The following is a 17,575-nucleotide window of genomic DNA, read 5'->3' as shown; positions in this document are numbered from 1 at the left end:
TGTTACACCACAGGAGCTCAAGAACAGCTTTAATACAACACGCAGCCAGCACAACCCTATCACTTAACTGCACACACATAATCTCTGGATGCAGTTAGTGTTACACCCATTTTAATCTAATGTATCATAACCTTCAGTCATGACAACTAAAGTACAGCCATGGCTACAGCCACAGTTAGTGACAGTAGCACCCGACGCTATATTATCCCTTGGGTATAGCCAGGTGCAGCTATAGTCTGTCTCAGTAAGCCTCAGCAGCTGCAATGATGACTTGTACCTGAGCAGCCATAGCTGAGGATGCACCCACATATGCTGTGGCCAATAGGCAGGGTAAGCTACATACTTTGTTGCACATCTTAAAGTTGTTATAACTTACTTACTGTTCGGTCCAAAAGGTTGTCCAGATTTTGGGCTATTTAAGAAATGAAGGTCATGTTTAATGGTTTGAGGTTGATGCCAGCAGTGTGAAGGCTGAAGAGACGTTAGCTGCAGAGCCAAAGTACATAATAACACATCAGAGGGCAATAGACAACACTTGAGGCAGTATTACTTCATATTACATATTATTTATTGTCATTTAATACTTTCTCAATCATTCAGCAGAAGCCAACTTTTTACTACAGAACAATAAAATGCAACTCTATACACATCAATGGTGTTACTGGTGTTACTGGTGTCAGGAAGTTAATGGTTTCAGCACAAAATGTGGTCATGCTTAAACATTCATCACCACACATGGTAAATCTTTATTCATTTATTTTTTGCAAACAGCACATGTAAATAATTCCTGCAGGAATACAGTTGTACAAAAGAAAATGGTGAGCAGTTTCATTCTTTGTCTCAGACACATTCATGCTTAAGCTTTTCTTGGCCAAAGTATTTTAAGTCAGAGTCTCTCACTATGGAGATGCACTGTGTTTCTCTCATGACTCTCAGGGACTGAACTCATTGCTTCCAGCTTGGCATTGCCTCACATTTTTCATTCAGTCAGCATGTCATCGTACTCTGGAGTGCAGGGAGCATTTCCCTTGATTTCTGCAGTGAGCAGAAGGACAGTGATAGTGGATTACAAGTATTTAACAGAATAATAATAATAATAACAGAGTTTATAAAATGCCTGCATCGTTTCTTGTTGGTGGCAACTAAATACATTGTGTTAATATTGTGGCCTGTTAGTAGCTGCGACAGCTGGATGGCTTGTTCGTAATTAAATTCCCCAGGTAAAAAAACAAATACAGCAAGAACTACGAGTAAAGTGACAATATGTTTGTAACTTCTGCTTATTCATTCATTTAGCATTAAAAACAACCACAACAACAAAACAGAAACACAAAGAAATCACACACGCCTTTCCTCCAGTAGCTGTCTGAGCTGAATAGAGAGCCATATTCCTGACTTCACTCCCTGTCTAGTTACTGTTCCACTGCTTTCTGTAACTCAGTACATGCTCAGCATTTCTGTTAAGCTTTACTTTTTATGTTCTAAGACAAATCAGCTCCAATGCATTAGTTGCGAAAACAAATTGAAACCTTTGTGATTTAAACAACAATTACTCTGTGAGTACAAAAAAACTACAGGTCCCATGAGCACAGGCACTCATCGTAACTTGGTTGTCTCAGCTATACGTCTTGATTCCCCCCTGGGCCTTGATCAAAATCACTCACAGTCCTGTCTTGTTCTTTATTTATACATGTCAGAATGGTCAGAGGAGTTTCTCTCCTCTTCCTACTTTAGCCATGAGCTGTGCGTTTTCTCTCATGGCCATCAGGGACTGAACTCGTTGCTTCCAGCCTGGCTTGGCCTCAGATTTCTCTCCCTCAATAAGCATGTCAATGTACTCTGAAGTGGAGAGAGGATCTGGCTTCAGTGCTATCTCTTTAAGTCTGTTTAGACACTGAGCAGACATCTCCATAAATTTCACCACCTGTGTGTGCACATTATCATATGCAGCCCTCAGCTTTCCAATCAGTGCCTCAACAGGTGCCTTTTCCTTGTTGGCCTTTAGGTACTTTTCTTTCAGCTCTGTCACTGTTCGTTTTTCTTTAACCTCCTTATACTCCCATGAGTACTTCTGATTATGATGTACATTCCAGTAACATTTGCCTCGACACTGAGTACATTTTCCATCTGGTCCTATTGCAGCACAGCCAGCCTTATCTGCATCATTGGGTATTTTACAGGGATAGTGACAGGTGACGTGACACTGCTGACAGTTGGTGATGTAATTTCCAGTACCAGAAATGTCTTTTTGAAAAGGCTTTGTGACAGTGACTTCAAACTCAAACTTCTCATTTCTGCTGATCTCTGCCTCGTGCTCTTTCAGTTTTTCAGTTGTCTCTTTTAACTCTTCGAGCTTAGCTAACCCAACTCTAACCTGTGTCTGCAAATTTTCAACTGAAGTCTCGAGCTGCAGTCTTTCTCTGAGGACCTCTTTTGTCATGGTCAAGCTTTTGGTGTCCATGACATTTAAAGCAGCAAAGAACCTCTTCATGCTTTTTGTCCCCATGTCCCAAAACATCTTACTGAAGCTTTCATCTTCGTCATCGTCACTCATGCCACCTTCTGCAGATGATTTGTTGTCTGTAAACAACGCCGAATTATTGAATTTGAAGTGAAGTGGCTGCCCCTCTTTTGTTTGAGGACACGGGACACCTGAGGCTTTGATTGCCTCAAGAACTGGTGGTTTCTTGCCGTCTGCAAACGTCACCAGAACTCTGATGTTTTCTGCAATATCTTTGCCAAAGATTGAGAGCACAGAATCAAACACATATTTCTGTGTTGGTGTGAGTCGGGCCGAAGCAGCCTGAGCTACGAAACACACAGCATCAATGTGACTGACACCAAGCTCAGCAGAGAAGAGATTACGGAGCTGTTCTGTGATCTGTTTGTCTCTTTCTATGCCTCTTGTATCTCCAAACCCTGGAGTGTCAACAATGGTCAGTGAGTGCTCTATTTTAAACCCCTCCTGGTGGTTGAGTTTGTACACAGTGACTTCAGATGTCTGACTGTGAGCTTGTGATTTTGACTGATCCTCATCAACTAACTTAAAGCGAAATGAATCCTCCCATTTAACACCCAGAATGTAATTGATCATCCCATTGATGAGAGTTGACTTTCCAGTACCAGTGGCTCCGAGAACCATAATGGTGCGATTGGGTTTAGTTACTTCTTTCCCGAAACTGAAACGCTTGCACCCTGTGACATTGATTTGTTCTTTTTTTAGGGTAATTTTATAAACAGGCAGAGACCCTGTCTGGGGTTTTAGCTGTGTGCTTTTTTCTTTAACAGCATCAGCAAGACGTTTGGGGCTTTTTGAAAAAAGTCCAGCCATAACAGCCTGCACTTCTGCACACAGTTTTGAAATACTGAATTTACAATCAGATGATACCAGGACCAACCCTCTGGGAGGTAGTAGCTAGTTCTAATCAGAAAACAATAGTTGGACTTAACGTCTGCAGTAAAAGTGTACGTTTTCTGCTCTTGAAGAAAATGAAGTATTCTCAGGTCAACATCTGCAAAAGATAAAATATACAGAAATTAAAGTTCAAGCTTCATTTCCTTCATTGTGTATTTCCTATTGCTTGTGCATGATTAAAACTAATACAGGCTCAGACCACCATAACTAATGTTAAAATGAAGTCAGGCAAAAATACAGTGTATGTCAAGAAGCAATATTAATTAATGTGGAAAAAAATATTTTCCCTTATAGCACAATATGGGACAGTGGGCCCCTTGCAGCAACATCTTCTTAAATTTCTCTTATGTTTTCTCTTAATCTTTTGGTAAAGAAAATATAAGAGAAGTCACCTCCAAATGCACCAAAAGTTCTTTACCATCAAAATCTGCTCTTACCCAGGTGTGTTCAATGATGAATCCCACTTGATCATCAGTCACCCAAAGACTCTGACATATGCTCAAGATTGGAGAGGTGCCACCAAAAAAGGCTGTAAGAAAGAAGAAATTCAGCAGTGGTGAAACTGACATACTGTTATATAAACTTCAAGTAAATGTGATTTTTACTGTCAGTAGTGGTGTTACAGGAAAATCAGAAACTGAGCAATTACAAAACATTTGCCACGTCCGCAGGAGTGAACTAAGTATTTAGATCCTTCACTTGAGTAGAAGCACTGATAACACACTGTAAAAAATACTCTGTTACTCGTAAAAACTCTGCATTCAAAATTTTACTTATGTAAGTACAATCAGGGAAATGCTTTGAAGTGTTGAAGTAAGTAAAAGTACTCATGCAGCATTTTAAATAAGTTTAATAGATTAAAGTAATTAAACTAATTAAAATGGAAAACAACAAGTCCTTACATAATTTATATACAACAAGCTGGACCATAACGTTACATTCCAACACTGGTCATCAGAGGGATGCACAATTACTGAAATAACAGTAATTGGGATCATTGGACCAAGTATCGTAGTATTTCTCTGGCCCTGAATTACTTTAAACCAGTATCTAAAAGTATATAGTATTTATGCATTTTTTTAAACATAAAATGTATTTTTACCTTGTGTTGGACCACAATCACAATGTTTTCCTCTTATCTTAGTCAGAGCGCTCTCAGCCACTTGTAAAATTTTCACTCACCTAAGAGAAAAGGGAAAATAAAGAAATATTGGTGAATCCCAGAATTGGGGAAAATTTGTGAAAACAAGAGAAAATCTGTTCGTACATCGTTTCTTGTATGAGACCTAATGTTTCTTGGTCCAACTGAGAGATTCCAATCAGCAGCTGGCAACAGAGCAACAAACAGCAGTAAAAGACCAAAGTTGACATACACTTAAGTGGTGCCCAGAAACATCATAGAATAGCAGAATGTATTGCCAGGCTTTTATAAATATTGTGTGAAAGGAAGCAACACCACATTGCACACTGTGTATGTGTGTGTATGTGTGTGTGTGTGTGTGTGTGTGTGTGTGCAGTGCATAAAAAAGGAGCTACAGACTCAGCTGAAGCAGCACTCGTCCTCCCCTCCTGATCCCTCTTGGAGCAACATCTTCTTAAATTTCTCTTATGTTTTCTCTTAATTTTTTGGTAAAGAAAATATAAGAGAAGTCACCTCCAAATGCACCAAAAGTTCTTTACCATCAAAATCTGCTCTTACCCAGGTGTGTTCAATGATGAATCCCACTTGATCATCAGTCACCCAAAAACTCTGGCATATGCTCAAGATTGGAGAGGTGCCACCAAAAAAGGCTGTAAGAAAGAAGAAATTCAGCAGTGGTGAAACTATGGGGTCAGATCAGTCTCATAATGAATGAACTCACGCAGGGTTTTTCACGAATGCACACGCTCTGCTTCACAAATATTATTTTGAGGCACACTTGTAATATCAATTCACAGATCATGCGAATCGCTGAATGTGCATTTACAAACTGCTTCTCATTTGTGAACCTCTCTACATTTGTGAGAGAAATCTGTGTGGTGAATTTTGAGACTCCTCTGATGTCGGAAGTCAACGAATGTCACCATTGGCTGATACATCTGTCAATCAAATTTATGATTCTGATTGACAGATTCATCAGTTAATCAGATATGTTCGCTTTCAGCCAATAATAATAAAATAAAAATAATATTTGTGAAGCACAGCGTGTGCATCCGTGAAAAACCCTGCGTGAGTTCATTCATTATGAGACCTGGGGATAAAAGGAACAGTGAAACACTTTTGGTCTCACAGAATTTCTATTGTATTTTTTACAGAGTGAATTACTGTTCAAAAAAGGTCTTAAATTACTGCTTAACAGCGTACTGTATATAATAAATTGTGAGTAATTTTCTAGACTATAACGCATTCCAAAATGATGTGATGTGTAAAACGTGGGCAGCTATTATTCAAGCTAAGTGTCATGACTTAAAGCCAATCAGCCAATCAGGTTGTCACTACGAGATTTTAAATCTGTTCTCTCCTCTGCCGCTTTCAGCTGTCATTCTAGGCAGATTCGCCGCCCCTCCTCCACCCGTTCACCTCCAGCCGTTGTATCCAAGGTCAAAGAGTGCCTGAACAGGTGCCTCAGCCTTTGTGACTTTCAGGTACTTATCTTTCAGCTCTTGCACTGATCTTTTTTCTTTTGTTTTGCCTCTACAGCTGGTGGTTGCTGGTTGTCTGCAAATGTCACCAGAGCCTGATGATGTTTTCGGCTACATCTTTGGCAATGATCGAGAGCACAGAATCAAACACATCTGGTAAGACGGGGGAGATGCCCCCGTTAAGAGTGAAGTCAGTTAACTGTAAAATTAAATAAAATGTTTGGATATGATTTTAGCATGTGCAGGAATGATGATGCATAAACCAACACACTGTTGGAAGGAATTGGTAGAGTAGTCAATTTTGCTGTCATAGCACAAAAATTGAAATCTTCTAAAGGTGCGTCTTGTCCCACTATTGGGGCAAGTATGGAGATATATTTGTGTCTTTATTACATGCGAGAAAATAAATGATATGAGAGGGAAAAAAAATGTTTGAGAGAAAAAATGATTTCCAAGAAAAAAGACTCTCTCAAAAACATTATTTGGTCTTCCCCTCTTGGAAATCATTTTTTCAATCTCAAATTATTATTTTTTATATTCTATGACAAAATACTTTCTCTCAAAACTTTTTTTAGTCTCAAATATTATTATTTTTTGCTATCAGTGTGAAAACTTTTTCTCTCAAATATTTTTTTTTCTCTCAAACATTTTTTTCCCTCTCATATCATTTATTTTCTCGCATGTAATAAAGACACAAATATATCTCCATAGGCAAGATGCCAAAAACATGTTTGTGAGGTCACTGTGACCTAAAATAAAATCATGCAGTCATGTTCAGGCACCGACAACCTTCAGCATCACATAAACAGAGTAACAGCTCAGTGTGTTCAGCAACTTACCATTCAGTTTGTCTCTGATCAGGAGGGGAGGACGAGTGCTGCTTCAGCTGACTCTGTAGCTCCTTTTATGCACTGCACACACACACACACACACACACACACACACACACACAGTGTGCAATGTGGTGTTGCTTCCTTTCACACAAGTCAGCCCATTTCCCCGAAATACCAACCTGCAAAATTAAAAGTGAAAGCAAATTGCTGCATTTTACACACTCATGATTATAAAAGCTACAGAAAATATTGTGAGCAGTATTTATTGGAACGACTTTGCAAAGCGTCCTGTATTATTGTCTGTTTTAAATGTATGCCCTGACATCACAGAGGCACACAGACACTGGTGGAGGTGTACCACTGAGTGTACTGAGTGTAATCAGAGTCCTGTAGATTCTGATTGTTTAACCAGAGACTTTAGGTATGATTTACTTGATGTAAACAATGCAATAATGAATGCAGGGTGTAACTGAACATCACATAAATCATCCTTTGGGCAGCTATACCAAAAGGTACAGAAAATAAAAGGAGTTATAGAAGTTCAGAAGTCCACATTTTACCTTTGAATGGATTTTTATAAAGCACTTGACTTTACTGAGAGAAGTTTGCAGAAGGTATGGGAGTAACATTTACACATTTTTGCTACATTAACAGCATTGTGAAGAAAAAACGGTTTTGTTTCTTTTGACCAGGCAAATATCCATCAGGGATCTAACCGTCAGTGTTGATAAATTTGGGCTTTGAAGTCGATGTGCATCATCGATGCTGATTCTACATCAGCCTTGCACCTAAATGTGATGAGCATATAACTATTCTCCCACTGATTCACACATTCATTGTCTCCTCAGGAGGGAGGGTAATAACTTTGCTGATCCTCTGACTTTTCATCTAGCGCCATTATCAGGTCAACACTGGTCCAGAAGTCACAAGGTTAATGATCAAATGCCTGCAAAAGTAATGATATTCAGGGATGTTCTGATCTGAGACAATCAAGGCATCTTCTCACTGATTGGGACCGACTATTTTGAGCTTCATAGAGCCTGATCTGATCCTGTGTTTTACATCAGCGGTCACACAGGTGCCTTTACTTGGGAAGCTTTTATGCACAGTGACACAAAATGTGCTGCCATCATCGTCTGAGCCCCTCCCATAGCGAAACAATATATATATATATATATATATATATATATATATATATATATGTATGTATACATATATGTATATACATATATTTATTTATTTATTCATATATAAATCTCCCTCTCGCCCTCTCAGGGTGGTATCTGTATCATCCTCAAGGTCAGGGGCCTCATTTATAAAAGAGTGCTTAAGATTCATACTAAAAGTTGACGTGCGCCCAAAAGCTGAAAATGGCGTGTGCCAAAAAATAATCTGATTTATAAAACCGCAATGTTCTCTTTATAAATGACAGACCTCCTGGAGTTGTGCGCACCCAGATCCGCCTCATATTCCGCCCTCTACACGCCCCAGTTCAACCATAAATGGTCATGCAAATCACCTCATGAATGCGATCTGCATATAAATAAGCCGGCATGCGAGTGTTCTCTCGTTGCGAGTCACGGCGACAGGTGTGAGAAACGAACCAAAAAACGGAATTTCTCTGAGACTGAGGTAGAGACCCTTTAACGGGAGGTGGAGGACTGAAGAAAGATTTTATTTGGTGGCCACAGCAGCGGGATCACTAATAAAAGAAAGCGAGAAAAGTGGCAACACATCAACGCTGCTGATGCTGTCAGCTGTGTCTGTGGGACTGCAAGTGGTCTGATCTAAAGGTAGACCAAATATTTCTACTCCTTTACCAACATGTAGTTAATGTGTTGCTTTTAAATTTGAGGAAGTTTGACATTGATGTGCGACATAAAGAATCACATTTATTAAAGGTGGAGGCAAAAAGGAGGATGTGCCAGTGCCATCTTGCGCAATTACGCACGAGGGTCACCGCAGTATTTATATGTTTATGGCAATCAGTCTGATCAGACTCCCGGCCTGAATTACAGCATGAACCAGTGGTATCCCTGTCCCAAAATACAATGTGTAATTTGAAATACAATTCAAAGATGAAAGTGTAATAGGCGAACATGTTTCTTCATGCCGGTTTTGTAATGAACAGCACATGTCTAAGTAGGGCTGATGAAATGAGTGTAACGGTTGTGCTTAATGGCTGTATTTCGAGATTTGAGAAATGCACTGGAAATATTTAGCTAAATAAATAAATATATTCCATGCAGTCGCGCCGTCCTCCCCCCCTCCTGCGCTCACAGAGTGGACAATGAGACGTTAGAGGCAGTGCAGATTAAATACGTATTTAGAAAGAATTTCAATTCAGGATTTGAGTTTGTTTTACAACGTTTTAATGAAACAATTATCACTCACTCCAAGCGCAGTATAAGGCTGCTGCTTTCAATGATAACGTGGATCTAAGGTGGATATAGCGTGACATTAAATTTGTGTGAGACATCAATAAAAATCTGACTCCACTTCTCCACCTCGCCGTCTGCGTCGCCACTTCCCAGTGTCTCCAAAATGTGTGCACGCATGACTCAGAGTTTGCTTACAGGTGCGCACATTCTCCCACCAAGTTTATTTTTATAAATCACAACCTTTGCGTGGGAAGTGGCGTACGCCACTTTCAAGCCCTGTTTTGGTCCTTAAGCAGTATCTAAAGAATGCCTCAATGGAATTTCTTCAAATTTGGCACAAACGTCCATTTGGCCTCAACAATGAACTGATTCGAATTTGGTGGTTAAAGGTCACTGTGACCTTGTGTCCATTTCATTCTTGTGAATGCAATATCTCAAAAACAACTTCTTTTCAAATTTGGCACAAACGTCCACCTGGACTTAATGTGATACTTTGCCATTTTTTGACCAGCTTTGTATCAAAACAATGTGGGGAGTATGTGTAAAGGAACTGTGGTAAACTTGCCTCCATCTAACCAGTGCCCAGATATCCCTCCTTGTCCCCTAATGAAACTCTGCCGTAGGGCTGGGCGGTATACTGGTTTGTACCGAAAACTGGTCTTTATTTTTGTTATGATACGGCAATACTGGTGAATAGCCCAATCCAGGGTTCGAACTATGTGGGAGCCAGTGGGAGCTGAGTTCCCATAAAGAGGGCATTAGCTCCCATGAAAGCTGTAAAACCATACATCTGTGGGGGTCTCTAACAAAACTTTAACAACCACTATTTTATCACAAATTATGTATTTTTCAGTGTAATGAGTATTATTTACGTTAGCAAGATAAATAACTAGTCCAAAATAAGGACATGTTTTCCAAAAGAACGACGATATTCTCCCGTGAATGACAGGCCTTTGGCTGCAATTACGGCGCCAAGACACCATGGGGTGCCGTAGGCCTGTAGCCTATATGTGTTGTTATATGTGCTGTAGATGTGATGAAATAGAGCTCCGGTAGCTGACATCACGCAATCCTGGCATGCAACAGTCAAAATCAAAACAATGCCATATTGGCAGGAAAGTGCGCTGTTCAACTGACTGCCAATAGGACAGCTAACAGCTAACTCGTCTCTTCTTCGGGCTGTATTAATATAAAAGTGAACATGGTGGACAGCTGTTGTGCCCTTGGGTGTCAGAAAAGTCGATACGTGAAGGGGAGAGCATTTTATTGAATCCCGAAACATCCCGAAAGATGGCGGAGGTGGATTACTGCCATAAAACGTGCACGAAGCGAGCAGAAGAAAACAGAGCAGTGGGAGCCCACAGGCAATGGATTCCACTTGTGTAGTGATCACTTCGTATCAGGTACAGAATCTGACGCTCACTAACTTTAATGTTTATTTTACACGCTTTTATTGCGATTTCTAACCGTTTAATTTTTATAAAAGGCTAGTTTGACCTTTGAATTATGGTGTGGATTTTGTGGAGCTAGTAAAAGGATGTTGCTCACTCAATGAGCAGCGCAAAACAAAAGTGGGATAAGAAAATTACTTACATTATTGTATTACCGTTATATGTAAGGCTGCCAGATTGTATCCATTTGTACTCCTCCAGGCCCTTGTAGGCTTTCAGGGACTCTCTGGAGTAGGACGAAGGAGAGTTGATCAAGTAATTGTAGATGTCGGGATACTGCAATATTGGGAAATTGTCTGCTCTGGCTGTCTCAATACTCCTGAAAAGCACCCCGCGGTCATTGTAAGGGTCAGCTATGATTAATCAGTCAAGTTTTGCGATATATCGCTCAATTTCCGGGGCTTTAACGTGCAAAGTGAACTCTGACGACCTGAAATCAGCACTGGCGTCATTCATTTTCACTCAAGGACTGCCAACATGGTGGTGTAAACAAACCGAGTCACATGACGTCCGGAGCTCTATACGGCTGATTAAAATTTTTAAGTCCCATAGCTGTGCGGGCATGAATTGAGTTAACAGTGCAAGCACTGTTATTTTGGAGACCCCCACAAAGCTCAGTTTATAGTTCGAACCCTGACCCAAACAACATCCGGAACGTGTGTGGCTGGAAAGTAGGGGACCCATTTCAGCGCTGCACATCCCAGGCGTGCTAGAGCCGGCTAGAGTGAGAGTATAGAGAAAAGTTTAGAGGCGAGAATGGCTGCCAGAGAGAGTCCTGAAAGTGAAGCAACTGTACACGTTGCTGAAGAAGAACATGATGACCCAGAAGAACTCATACCAAAAAGAGCAGTGTTTCTCCTACATGCAACCACACACACACACACACACACACACACACACACAGGTGAGCACACTAGAGCATGGCTCAGGCCGCATTTTCCTGACTGAAGCCGACCCGAGTCAGAGACAATTATAACCGAGCCCGGCCCGAAGCACGCCACTAATGGAGCGGAGCTTGTGTTGCGTTAAGGCGTTGTCACCTAAATAACAAATTCCAGCACTTGAATAGGCTGTAGCACAGCACAGCAGCATGTCAAGTGGGCAGAACCCGAGGAAAATACTGTCAAATACCGTGAAACTGATATGATTTTTTTTTAAAAACCTGTGATATGAACATTTTGTCATACCGTCCAGCCCTCTGCCGTCATCTGGCTAAGTTTGGCTGGCTCAAACTACAGGCTGTACTCCCACATTTTTGTATTGCCTGCCACCTCTGCCCCCATTGCCGCCACAAAGTACAGAAGTGGATCAAGAGCGGACCCGTCCCCCTCTCTCACTCTCAAACCGAAACACAGTGCTGATTGCATATCAAGATTATGTTACTGCACTGCCTGTTTCTTCCCCACACTGCTTGTAGAAACATATTTTAGTGCCGTTTATAGCTGTAATAGCGGGTTTGTAAACAGGAAGTGGGCGTCATCCTGTTTCCTGCACAGTGAAAACGGAGGCAAAAAAGACTGAGATCAGTCAGATTTCTCACCTCAAATGTTTTCAGAGATGTGTTTTAGCTTCCTGTTTAACTGTCATATGAGATTGTTTCTCGCTAGCTGGCTGCCATTGGTCTGGTGCAGCACACTGCATCGTGGTAGTTGTAGGTTTTCTCCCTCTTGTGCAAAAGCCTTATCTCTGTTTTCTCTTTCCATTTTCAAGTATTTGCATCTTTTATAGACATCCTAGTTTTATTGAACGGCCATCTTTCCAGCAGTGAAGTACCTCTTTAAGAATTCACTTATCCATAATTTTACAGGATAAAATGATGAAGTGGTGACATTTTATATCCAAAAGGTCAAAGGTCAACTTCACTGTGACATCATAATGTTCTGCATAAAACACCTTTGTGGCCATTATTCGACATCATATTTCAGGAACAGAAGGGGAGACATTTGGTCAGATACTGAGGTGGTGACTCTAATCTTGAAACTGTGCGGATTGTATAGATCTTCTGTGTGTGAAGCATCCATGTTTTCACTGACATGGATGTGAACTTATGCAGAGGCATAAAACCACGAGGCAGTGGTTCTAGGTCTGTATTTCAAAAGATGTAGGAAAGACAGACAGTGACACAAATGCTGTTTATTTCACAGTGAAATTGTAGGTTTGATGTTTTGTTAGCAGATTAAAGCTGCAATCTGCGATGTTTGTCCTGTTCTAACTGCAGCGCAGATGACAGTGCTGATGATGACAGTATCAATAATGTAGAATAGCATAAAGAAAGCATCTGCAATTAAGGTTCAGTCAGAGACAGGAACTGACTATTTGTCTCCAGTGATGAATACAACTAGAGGGACAGAGCTCTAAAGAGACAGTGACAAGAATTCTGCTGAGAAAACCACACACATTCAGTTGTGTGTTAACTGCACTTCACCATACAGGTGAATAATACAATAACACATGAGTAAAAATATTACAGATTTCAGCTTTAACATTTGTCCTACATTTTAACCCATGATGCATTTTGGGTGTTTGTCTAATTTTATTGCTTTTTTTTCTCAACTGTAACTTAAAAACACACAACAGTTAATCTCTTTAAAATGTGGGTTTTAAGATGTCAGTAACACGTGTACTTCACCAGTAAGCTGAAACTACTGCTGTACTTCACTATGAATACTTCAACTACATAAAGCTGATAGTACTGTTATACTTTTACCACTCATACTTTAATTACGTGAAGCTGAGAATATTTCTGCTGCAGGTCACTAAGGAAACAAAGAGGACAGAGATAATGTATATTAAGAGGGGTGGGGGGGTCGTTGTTTGTGATGGTGCAATGTAACTAAGTACAGTTACTTCAGTACTGTAGTCCAGGACAACTTTGAGGTATTTATTATGTTTTTCACTCTGTTTTGCTCTTCCAGCATCAGTCCAAACTTAAAAATAGCCATGGTAACTTTGGGTTAACCTCAGTTATGGACCTTGAAATTTAGGAGAAGAGTGGACATTGAGCTCATCTTCCTCATTTATTCTTTCATTTATCATTTTGTGTAACTGCTTATCCTGTTAGGGGTCATGGGGGGTGGAGCCTATCCCAGCTGACACTGGGTGAGAGGCAGGGTTCACCCTGGACAGGTCACCAGACTATCACAGGGCTGACACATAGAGACAGACAACCATTCACACTCACATTCACACCTACGGACAATTTAGAGTCACCAGTTAACCTGCATGTCTTTAGACTGTGGGAGGAAGCTGGAGCACCTGGAGGAAACCCACGCTGACACAGGGAGAACATGCAGACTCTGCACAGAAGGGCACCCCCATCCGGGGTTCAAACCGGGAAACCTCTTGCTGTGAGGCGACGTGCTAACCACTGCATCTTTCTCATGCTTTGTTAAATAAAATTCATACAGAACAGAGATGATGTTGGACAACAATCCTGTAAATATTTTGGAGTTTGTGCTGATACGCTGAGTTATAACAACTTGTTTGACTGATAATTTGATACCAATATATCCTTTTTTCAAAAAATGTTTATTTGTATAGCGACACGTATGTAGTATACATAAGCCACACATCACAGCATTTATAGCCTCAGCCAATTTGCAATGTCCGTCCCTAGCTGGGCCTTAAGATACAGAAGACTCAGCAACAAAAACACAAGTAAGAGTGCAAAGTACAAACAACACTAAAAAATACAGACAGAACAATACAAGACACAAACTGCAATACATAATCAGCACCATAGAATAGGAAGCACCAAATTATTTATGACTGCAGAACTGATTCCTCTTCAAAACCTGTTTCAGTTTGAGTTTAAAGTGATTTCAATCTGGATCCAGTTTGAGTTCTGTAGGTGAAGAACTCCACATGTTAATTCCATGGACAGAAAAAGCTGTTGGTCCAAATGAGGATCTACACAGGGGAACCTGACAGTTCCCATTGGACACATTAGCTTCTGTTGATGACAGAGCCCTGGCAGAAAAGCAAACTGACACTGTTTTATTAACATCAAGTGTCAGATGTGATTTTTCAGACCATGCTGCTGTGGACTGTAGGTGACATGGTGACATGACAGCTGTTTGGAGGCTTGCATTTAAAATAACTTTAAATTTTGGAAAAGCCCTTAAGAAAATAATAATAAACAGCCTTTTGTTTTCTTTTGTTGCTCTACTTTGTGATGGTTTAAGAAATTTGTAAAACAGAGTTTATTTAGTAGAGGTCAAGTTGAACGGGTGGTAATTAGCTTGTTAAGCTGTCAGCCTATTATGGGGGCGAAGAAGAAGTAAAGGATCGGACCTGGCAACCCTGGAGAGACGTTAGCATGTAGCAGAGCAGCTAACAGTTAGCAGGAAAAAGGACTCAACAGTGAGCCGGCAAGAACTGACTGTAAACACGGGAGCATTCAGAGTGTGGAGCTTTTGTTCGGCGACTTTGAATAGCTGTTAAAAAACGTTTTGACAAAGTGCCGTGCCGGAAGAAGAACTGTGTGGACGCTTTAGCCCGCTAGCCTCTAGCTAGCTACTTTAGCAGCTTTTAACTGGTGTGGACTTTAGCTTGCTAGCTGTTAGCTAGCTTAGCAGTTGAGTTTACGTCGGTCTGCGGGCAAAGAGAGGATAACGCTACATTAGTGGAAGACAACACAGCAATACGGGACTCTTACATGGACATTGTAGTTTTTTGGTATTGGATTCTGTATTTAAACTGTTTTTTGGCCCGTGAAGGACCTGTTGTGCAGCGGCCTCTGGATTTACCGTGGTCACGGTGCGGTGACGTAAGTAACGGATTCACTCCTGTGAGCTCCAACAGACACAACACAGACTGTGTTATAGTTGAGTGGGTTTCATACACAACAGTTTGTGATTGAAACACTGAAATGACAAACTTATTTGGGTGTCTGGTTACTTTATGCTGACTGAATATTATCTCCACACAGCAGTGTCAGCATTTTGAATCATATTTGAAGTCCTTTTGCACCAACAATGTTGAAACCAAATCATTGGCAACTGAGACACGTTATCTTTTGTTAATGGTCTTTACATCTTTCTTTTAAGTTGCTCTGGTGGCAATTAACACAGTACGAACCAACTGTGAATCAGTTAAACACCTGTCAGTTTTAATTTTTGTCATTTATAATCTTCATACATACTTACATCTAGCAGATATGTTGTTTTTTTTACCTGTGCTGCATCGTTTACCTGATATTTTGTACATGTTTGGTTTGTCTTATCAGCAGATACTGTTGGCCGTTCTCATATTTAATTTTTAATACTGGCCGATACTGTCTTTCGGACCTGTGTGTAATTGACAGCAAGAGTGAAAAAACTGAATTTCCCCTCAGGAGGATTAATAAAGTATATAAATAAATAAATAAATAAATAATAAAAAAATAAAATACTGATGATGTGCTGATATTATCATGCATCTCTTATACACTGATCAGCCAAAACATTAAAACCACTGGCAGGTTAAGTGAACAACATTGATAAACCCCCTCATGGCAACGGCACTTATCAATGGCAGTGACCCCCCACCAGGACAATGTACCATGCCACATCACAAAAGCTGCTCAGGCATGACCTGAGGTTACGGGACAAAGAGCTCAAGGCGTTGACCTGACCTCCAAATACCCCAGATCCCAAACATCTGAGGGACATTCTGGTACCTCAGAGGGTACCCCTGATCCACGGTGGGTGTTCCTTGGACCGGACTTGGCTCTGATAAGGCATGGACACAGGACCTGTGGAGGGTGTCCTTTGGTGTCTGGCACCAGGGTGTTAGCTTCAGATCTTTTGGGTCCTGTGGGTTGTGAGGTGGGGTACCAGCACGTCCCACAGATGTTTGATCAGATGGGGATCTGGGGAATTTGGAGGCCAGGTTGATGCCTTGAGCTCTTTGTCATGTTCCTCGGACCATTCCTGAGCAGTTTTTGTGGTGTGGCATGGCTCCGTGTCCTGCTGGGGGGCCACAGCTACTGGGGAGTGCCATAATAGGGGGGGGTGCTTGGTTTGCACTGGTGTTTAAGTGGGTCGAGCATGTCAGACGTGCCGGTCAGCTACAGCAGCACCACAGAGAGAGTTATGCATAAGAACAGGACTGTGTGCCAGCGTCGCTCTGCAGCTGTAGAGGGGGTGAATGGAAACACATCCAATATATACTAACATCACCCAGATGTGCCGATCACCAGGACGAGGAAAATGCAAACTGAAGGCCAGCTTCTTATCCCCGCTGCTTTCAGGCAGCCAGGATGCAAAAGCAGAACAGGATACGGTGTAGGTGTATGAATGGAGACACCCTGGACATGATAATGCACACAACCACCAGCACCCTTCTATAAGGTATACTGAATGACATGACAACACACACTGGCCTTTGGGGGATATTTTTCTGGTGGCATACTGGTGGAAGTGGAGCAGTGTGGATCAGTGGGGATGAATGAAGAATATATTGGGTGGTAACGCGTTACGTGACATTGTAAATGAAATAATATGACCTGTAATCCTGTTGGTAACGTGTTGATTAAAATCTAATAGCAAGCAGGACTGGTTGATGATTCAACTTTTATCATTGACAGTTCCTCTAAATGACTGTGATGTGACAGAAATTATCTTTGCAACAGCAGCATTCACCAGTTGCCAGTTTTCAAGACTAAATGGATGAATACTTGATCTTCTGTATTGTGTTGCTTCATTTAAGATTTTGTGAAGAAGAAAGAGGGAGGATACAAAGCAACCATGCTGTAGATTACATACAGAAACCCATAAGTAAGTGCTAAGTGCCACCCCGAACAATGACTTTTAGTTAATTGGACAACAGTGTACAAGCATGTGAGGAGCCAGACTTGATGGCAAGCTGGTATTATAGCTAATAAAAAAATGC

General features: G+C 41.0%; 1 protein-coding gene across 3 annotated transcripts; it reads right to left on the bottom strand.

Annotated features, from left to right (window-relative positions):
• Positions 1-546: 546 nt before the first annotated feature.
• Positions 547-7,006, bottom strand: LOC144465131 (uncharacterized). 3 transcript variants are annotated; one of them, XM_078173458.1, is made up of 6 exons: positions 6,877-7,006; positions 5,115-5,206; positions 4,683-4,741; positions 4,518-4,597; positions 3,853-3,944; positions 547-3,512 (listed from the first exon to the last, which is right to left on the bottom strand). In XM_078173458.1, the coding sequence occupies exon 6, from the start codon at positions 3,329-3,331 to the stop codon at positions 1,703-1,705; it is 1,629 nt and encodes a 542-aa protein (XP_078029584.1). In that variant the 5' UTR covers positions 3,332-3,512; positions 3,853-3,944; positions 4,518-4,597; positions 4,683-4,741; positions 5,115-5,206; positions 6,877-7,006; the 3' UTR covers positions 547-1,702. The 3 variants fall into 3 exon arrangements, with proteins under 3 accessions (XP_078029584.1, XP_078029583.1, XP_078029585.1); XM_078173457.1 differs by lacking the exon at positions 4,683-4,741; XM_078173459.1 differs by lacking the exons at positions 4,518-4,597; positions 4,683-4,741.
• Positions 7,007-17,575: the final 10,569 nt, after the last annotated feature.

The sequence above is a fragment of the Epinephelus lanceolatus genome, chromosome 12 (assembly GCF_041903045.1).
Source record: "Epinephelus lanceolatus isolate andai-2023 chromosome 12, ASM4190304v1, whole genome shotgun sequence".
Classification (NCBI taxonomy): Eukaryota; Metazoa; Chordata; class Actinopteri; order Perciformes; family Serranidae; genus Epinephelus; species Epinephelus lanceolatus.
The sequence above is the reverse complement of the archived record's forward strand: the minus strand, read 5'-3'. Positions and strand labels throughout refer to the sequence as shown.